Here is a 7,900-nt window from a genome sequence, read left to right on the forward strand (position 1 = left end):
AGGAGAGAGAGAGAGAGAGAGGACATAGAGAGATAAAGCGAAAGAGCGAAAGACAGACAGGACGAATATGAGTGAGAAAATTGAAATTCTCTGCGTGCGGGACGCGTGGCGTGGGAGCCAAAGCAAGTGAACACGCACGGATGCGCCGCCCCGGTGCCTCAAGGGAGGCGAGTCCAGGATGCGTCTGTCGCAATGGCGACGTCACGCGAGTGCCATACAACAACGGTAAGAGAGAAAGGAATTAAAAAAAACGACTGAGAAAAAAATGACGATTTTAAGAGAAGAGGCGTGGAGTGGCGTGGCGTGCGAGTTACCTTCGCACTTCATGCCCTGATGGAGGACTCCGTACAGCAGAGAGCCGCAATGGTCGCAGAACGCCGGGCTGGAGTACGTGTGCACCTTGAAGCGATGCTTGGTCCGCGTCGCCTGGACACATGTCCCACAGACACAGAATGATGCACGTTCACGCACTCTCTCGCACAAGCAGACACACGCCCACACACGCTCAGACACACACACACACACACACACACACAGGCACGTTTGACGCGAAGTATTTTTCTAATTCTCCAGCTGCTGTGGCTTCGGGAAGCCTGATGTGATGCCTTCGATGAAGATAAAGGTGAAGTTCAGTTCCCAGCACCCTTATCCCATTCCCTTCCACCAACCATGGATGTACAGAATGAGTGCTGACGGCCCTTTATAAAATAAAAGAGGTATGCGATAGCATAATATTTTCTTTCACCACTCACTCACTCAGTCACCAACCTACTATCACAGACACATTTGTAAAATGTCGCCCTTGTCTTTCTTTTGGGGCCACAAACAAAGAAATGACGCCAAGCTACTCTTCTGGTAGTTATTAAGTTGCATACACTACAAAATGTCTGGGAAGAATCATTTTGTATTACAAGGGATTTCCTTCACATACTACTACCACCAACAAAACAGAACCACTGAATTACGAAGAACCGGCTTTGCATAGTCTACCAAACACTGCTTTTGTTATACGAAAGAGTGCGTCGCCACGGTAAAAAATATTTCGTGTATTTCAAGACCCGGCTTTGGATCTTATGGAGAACGCCAATAACGGCATGCAATCCGAGGTCTTGAAAACCGTTTCTTTGTGGGAAAGAAACCATTTCGTAGCTGAAATCAAGAAAAGTTTTTCGTTGAAACGACGACATTTTTTCGCTGCCCCAATTTTCCATTTCTTTAAACTAAAGAATTTTGTTGAACTAACAAAACGTTTTGTTTGTTACAGCTAAAATTTTGTTGATTTCAGCTACGAAAATATTTTGTTTGCACAAAGAAGTGGTTTTCTGAGTGCGCGCGTACTCTGTCTTACCGTGAGAAGCAATATTTCGTAATACAAAGTAATGCATCATGCTACAAAGCAGTCCAATTAATTTTAGGCTAACGAATCAAATATTTTGTAAACTTTTAACCAATGACTCTTTCTGCGCGATACACAACTCACAAGAAGTGCTTTTTTGGAACGTCCAACAAACAAAAGAAATGCTGTTGAATTGTTACGTAAACCAGGTGGCTGACTCACGCCGCGCACTTTCATAGACTGTACCGTATGCACGGGTGCAGGCGGGTTTGCCTATGTTCGCTCATCACGGCTCCTTATGGCCCCGTGCGAGTAGGCAAACCGCCCGCACGCGTGAATGCGGTAGGTAAAACTCCGGCGTGGATCAGCCAATGGGTATTTTGGAACGGAAACCATGCAAAAAAACTCTTTCGGTTGAATCCAACTAACATGTGCAGCAACATTCATTAGAATTCTCGGCATTTTAGTCACAAAAACCTGAGACGCAACAGAACAGCACAATTTCCCAGCAGCGGTCTCAGGCAGTATTCTAATTCAATTTCAGGTTAACAACAAGATAATGATTTTCTGGAATCGGACGAGGTTTGGAAGCGAAGAAAAAAGTAAAACAGGTGAGGGCGAAGAATCTTAAATGTTATCAACATTCCCATCCCGACTATTAACTTAAGCGTTGTAGACTGTAAAGTTTATGTACAACCAACCATTCTTAAAATTAAGTTCGAAGTACCTCTATAAACCACAAATCGAGAGAGTGACTTATAACGACTTCTTACACATTAATTCCAAAACAAAATGCGTCCCGCTACCCACCAAGCAAACATTAAAAGCAGACACTCACTTGGGAGCGTGCAACGGTGCAAAGGTCCTATTATACGGGATAAAACAGAACAAACGAAATTTACACAAAAAACATTCAGCAAATAAAATACCCGCAGGTTCACATTTTAAGCTCGCCACGCGAGTTCCGTGTAGAAACGGGAAAATAGGAGTGTGTCCACGGGAGCGCGCAGACAGCAGTCTCAGACAAAAATATTCATTTTTGTTCGGCGTCTGAGAGGCATGCACTCCAGCGTTGGGGAGGGGCTGTACGCAAAATGGCGCAACCAGTCGCGAAATGCTATTAAAGTGGCAACCCCCCTCCCTTCCCCCGGGTATCTCTCCCTCTCCCGCTCTCTCTCTCTCTCTCTCTCTCTCCCCTTCTCCCCCTCTCTCGCGCTCAAGACGACACTAAACCGTTGCGCATTTCACGGGGCGAGACTACGCGTTCCGTTATGAGCGAATAAAAGCTTTCCCACTTGCCTGACTCCCTACTGCGAAGCCGAAACGTCGAGGATACCCTAGAGGAAAAAAGAAGCAAGAAAAAGTACACAGAAAGAGGAAGAGACAGACAGAGAGACAGAGAGAGACAGAGAGACAGAGAGAGAGAGAGAGAGAGAGAGAGAGAGAGAGAGAGAGAGAGAGAGAGAGAGACTAATCCCCCCGGCCCACACAGTCGGAGTCGGACCCGACTGTCCGAACAGCCGTCATCCCCGCCCCTCACACTAATTAGAGGTCAACGTGACCGGTTCCATTCAGCCCCCCCCCCCCCTTCTCCACCTCTTCCTCCGCCGTCCGAACAACCCAAACCCCTCCCACACGGCAGCAGTCCGTGTGACACAAGTTGCTGACTCGGTGAAGCGGGGGACCAAGCCAGATATCGGACGCGTCGAATACGTTTTCTCCCCGATTCCCGCGGGTTCGTAATCGCCTCCTCCCCCATCTTCGTCGTGCCGTCCTCGCCGCTCTGCACCTACCGGCCGCTGGGGCCGGGGAGCGCCCGCCGCGCGCGACCTAGGCCAGCCCGCCAGACACGGGCGCGCAGAGGGTGGCCTACGCGGCCGCTGGCAGGCGCTACGGGCGCGCCGCGCGCCTAAGGATCAGTGCCCCCCTCCCCTCCCCCTCACTTTCCCCTCCCACCGCTCACCCCAGAGAGAATATCATCTCGACTAGTCTCGACATAACGCCAGTCTGTCGTTTCATAATTTAAAATCCCACATGGAGAAAAAGTCGAGGTAAAAGGACATCTATTTGTCTTTTGTGTACGTTTGAAGAAAAGTTTACATTTTTGCGTCACGTTTTTTTCTTGTTTATTTTTCCCCTTTCAGACGACATGGAGAATTATTGATGGACCCCCATAGCGCAGAATAAGAAAAGAAGTGGAATGGTGGTGGTATGGGCCTCACCCGACCCCAGGTCACAAAGCAGCTACAAGAAACGGCGACCTCATGATCCGGTAACCGAAACAAACTTGAATGACCCGCAACCAGTTTCCCTTCCAATCAACTAAATCGGCCCGTCAACCAAGTTAACGAGACCAAGCCGAGTTATACTTACGTCCGAGTCCGGGCCCTTGTCCGCGCCGGGGCAGGTGAACGACACGTACTCATGGCAGCGCTTGTGGACGACGAAGCTGCACACTGCAAAGAAAAAGATTAGGTTATTAAAACGAGTCTTTAATTGTAGTAGGTTACCCGGGTATGCGGGTAAAAGTGAGAGCCCTAGTTTCTTCCTAGTAGGAAGAAACACGGTAAATAGTGAAAGTTTGGATTTGGAAACCATAGTATCCTATCGTGGAATGTAGCATAGAAAGCACACCGTGTAATCTCAGCTTTCCACCTTAAAATGCTTGTTTTTTGCACAAGGAATGCGGTTGCACTAGTCAAGAATATTCTGTCCAACGCTTGCAACAGTGGGAATGTTCAACTCTACTGTTGCAGTTTTAGAGGTTTTATTATCGCCTCATCGACAGCGAAGCCCTTTACACCAAAGAACTACACTTTTCCGCCAAGCGCTTGCGAACCGTTTTCAAAACGGAATTGTAAATAGAGCAAACTTCCAGCTTCATAGACATTTTTTCTTTAAATGCTCGACTTGCGCACGAATCGTACAATTTCTAATTGCCACAGAATTTTGACAGCTCCTTTACACAGGCGTTTGACGCGCACGCCTTTCGCATTGCGAATACTTCACGTCGCGCGCGTTCCGCTAGAATAAAATACCAACCGCGCCAAAACTCTTTGCACCTGACATTCCATCTAACTTTTTCGCGGCGGGCGGTCGAGTCGGGCTTGGGCAGAGCAGAACGAGGCAAAGCAAAGGCGGCAGGCAGAGCCAGAGGGATAGCCGGGGAGAGCCGGGCAGAGCTCTGCTAGCCGGTTCGAGCCAGCTGCAGCGGGACGGGGTGCAGGCTGGCGTGCCAGGCTATGGACCATGCCGGGTGGTCGATGCGCACCGGCCTGGGAAGGGGGCAGGAGGAGAGAAGGGCAGGGGGGTAGGCGGCGGCGGGGGCGGCGGGGCGGCCGGGCGGGGCACGTCCGGAGGGGCCCGGGCGATACGGGGGGGGCGGGCGGCGGCGGCGTCACGGCGCTCCTCGGCACGAAGGGTAAGGGTTCGGTTCGCTGAGCGTCCTCTAGGCATCAGTCCCCCTATACCCCCCCACCAGTTCACCCTCCCCCCCAAGGGGGCCAGGAGGGGAGGGGGGCGGGGAAAGGGGGTAATAACAATGGCAAGTACGGCAACAGCTGCAGCACATGCCTTATCAGTCGCAGCAACAGTGCCGCCCGCCTCCGCTGGCTGCTCCGTCATGACAAAGTCGGGCTCAACCGTGAAATTGTGCGGCGCTAGCCGTGAATACGGCCGGAAGCGAGCTAAGCGCACACGAACCAGCCCGGCGCTGCTCGCTGAGCTTGCCGAAATATTGGACATATCCAGCCAAATCCATCGCCGAAGATAGCAAGACATTGTATCAATGATGATAAATTGTAAATCTACTCAAAAACAAACTTCAACATTCTGGGAGTTTTATTTTCTGCCATTCAGAGTGCCAAGAATTCTGAATAGTAGATGCGTGCCAGCAGTAGGAGAGGGACATCTTGCTTAAAAGTGTGCAACCATCGCAGGGCCGGATTGCCAGGGACAAACTGAAACCAATGCTTCATTATGTACTTTAGGTTCTCAGTAAGATCCCAAGCTTGCCGAGTGGCCACCTGCTGGCACCATTACCTCTAGAGCTCGAGGGCGGCGAGAGCCCCTGCCAACCATACCAGTGGACTCAACGGGTGAGGGTTAAGAATAATATGGAGGAAAAGAGGGGGGGAGCGGGGGAGCTGAGGAAAAGGAGGAAGAAGGGGGAGAAAGAAGGGGGAAACGAAGAGGAAGAAGCACTCACAAGAATGAAAAGAAACGAAAAGACGGTCTAAGAATGTTGAGCGACTCCACATCAAGACGAAGACGAACTGACAAAAGCGCTAATTTAATTAAAGCAGAAACTTCTCGATGTCTGTGTAATATTGCTCCGGGGGCGTGTTTAAGATCCCTCCCGCCCTCCCTCTGCCGCCCCCGGAGTCGCACTCGGGCCCCCGCGCATTCTCGCCCGCCCGGCACCGTTCAGCAAACACGCACTGACGCACGGCGCGCCCTTGTTTTAATATCCCTCTTTCTGTTTGCAAAAGGTGTGCCAAGCTAGAGAGGGCTGGGCGGAGAATGGGATGAGAATAGAAGGTGGGCGGAGAGGGAGAGAGAGGATAGAATGGAGGGAGCAAGAGAGAGGAAGAGAATTTCAGAATTTGAACTACTTTATTTGGTTCACATTCACTCTTTGTCTTGGAAAAAAAATGCTTCGTAACCTAAGAGGCCGGTTGCCAGAAAATGGTATGTCCTTGAAGCAAGCATAGATGCCTTGCATGGAGGTCTTTTTAACCTTAAAAAATACAAGGGAATTTTCCTTAGCATAATGCAATCATTGTTAAAAGAAAGAAAAAATCGTTAGATTAACGAAACTTCCTTGAGAACAATGGAAATGCCCCAAAACAAGGATAACAATTTCCTTGTATTTTTAAAAATTAACTTTGGTTTAAGGGTACCATTTTCTGGGTGTAGCTTGCGAAGACAATCTTGTACATGCTCTCCTGGTGCGGCGCTTCTAGCGCACGAATGTGTGTGTATGTGTGTGTGTGTGTGTGTGTGTGTGTGTGTGTGTGTAATAATGATGCAGCACGGGGTCCCAACTCCGAACTGTCTACGCGTCATCATTGGTGGCGCGGAGCTGCGCCCCAGGAGCTGCCTACCAATCACGAGATGGGGGTGAGGAATGAAGAGACGGCAGGAGGAAGGGCGGCGGGCGGCGGGTGGTGGAGGAGCCGCGACTAACGATAGAGCATCCTACAAAGCGTCGTCTGCTTGTTCTCGCTGATCTCGCCAGAGCCCGTGCCAACGGCAGTCAACGAATTTCAACGACACCCCACTCGTGGCTGCGGGTAAGAGCGCGCGAGCGAGCGAGGGGGAGGAGGGCCCGACCCGAATCTAGAGCGCGCGGAGAGGCTGAGGGAGAGAGAGAGACTACGAAACGGTACACACGCAGCAGAGGGAGAGAAGAGAACACACAAAAGGGAGCGAGAAGAGACATCGCGATTGTACAATAATTTAGGTCAAGGAGCCCGAGTTTGTTTGCCAAATCGCTTATTGGAGGGCGAAATTGCCTGCAAAATTCATCCCCATCCGGGCCGGCTGCAGGCAGGGGCCCCTGCAGCCGCCTGGAGCCCCTTAATTAAACACGAGCCCCACAGCAGGGCCCCGCCCGGCTTACTTATTTACCGGCTGTGGTCCGTCGGAGGCACTTACGGCACTTGATAAGCGCTCCGGACCACTGCCGCTGTTCTTCTGTCGCATCTTTTTTTTTGTTCGCCTCTCAAAGTATTTGTCGCGCACAGCAGTCTCTCGCATTAGGAGATGTGCTGAGGCGGACGGCGCTGCCTGTTGAGACAGCTCTAGCCCCCCCCCCCCTTCAACCGCACTGGCCCGCAGCCCGCACCCGGCGGCACTGCCCTTTGACGAACGCCATGTTTTCTTCATTTTCCTTACTTTCTCCGTTTTGCGCTGATGGAATTTATTTCCCTCTGGCCCGTGCGGGTCGAGTTGACAGGCGGGAGAGGCGAAAGAGAACAGCAAGAGAGAAACGAAACGAGAGCGGAACGCGGTATTGTACAGAGGTACTGTAAGGGGCAGCCTTCCGAGGGACATGTTCACCTCTACCATGGCAAATTGAAGTAGAAACGGCATGAGTAATTATGCATCACATAAGGTTCCATCACAAATATTTCTTGATCATTGGCGCATGTCTGGCGCTATACTCAAAGAAAATTTCGGACCTTTACAACACTTTGTGAAAAAGATTTTCCCGCACACTACGGAAAACCACAACTCTACCTTGTGACTATGAGATTCCGCGACTAGAGACGCGGTGTACCAATGATTTAAAAAAATTGTAAACGAATCGAAATGGCAATTTTAGCTAGAAGGAGTCGTTTGGATTTCACAAATGCCACGTATGACTAGCGCCTCACGAGCGGCGGATAGGCAACGCCATGTCACGCCGGTGGGGCCGGTGCCCTACCTCCCGGCGCTCTCGCGGAGATGAGCGAGCGCCTTACGAGCGGCGGGTAGGCAACGCAATGTCACGCCGGTGGGGCCGGTGCCCTACCTCCCGGCGCTCTCGCGGAGATGAGCGAGCGCCTTACGAGCGGCGGG

The 7,900-nt window shown here is 51.1% G+C and overlaps 1 protein-coding gene across 5 annotated transcripts in view; it reads right to left on the reverse strand.

The window, feature by feature from the left end:
• The window catches only part of LOC113204686 (protein kinase C, brain isozyme), a 75,637-nt gene that overhangs the window by 16,524 nt on the left and 51,213 nt on the right, over positions 1-7,900 (reverse strand). For 3 of the 5 annotated variants that reach the window (XM_026419949.2, XM_026419951.2, XM_052270265.1), the window contains one exon: positions 3,710-3,792. In XM_026419949.2, the coding sequence (XP_026275734.1) occupies positions 3,710-3,792 (83 nt within the window). Of the gene's footprint in view, positions 1-314; positions 427-3,709; positions 3,793-7,900 lie in introns of all 5 variants that reach the window. The other 2 variants (XM_026419950.2, XM_026419952.2) reach the window with 1 other exon arrangement.

The sequence above is a fragment of the Frankliniella occidentalis genome, unplaced genomic scaffold (assembly GCF_000697945.3).
Source record: "Frankliniella occidentalis isolate FOCC.00 unplaced genomic scaffold, Focc_3.1 Scaffold115, whole genome shotgun sequence".
Taxonomy (NCBI): Eukaryota; Metazoa; Arthropoda; class Insecta; order Thysanoptera; family Thripidae; genus Frankliniella; species Frankliniella occidentalis.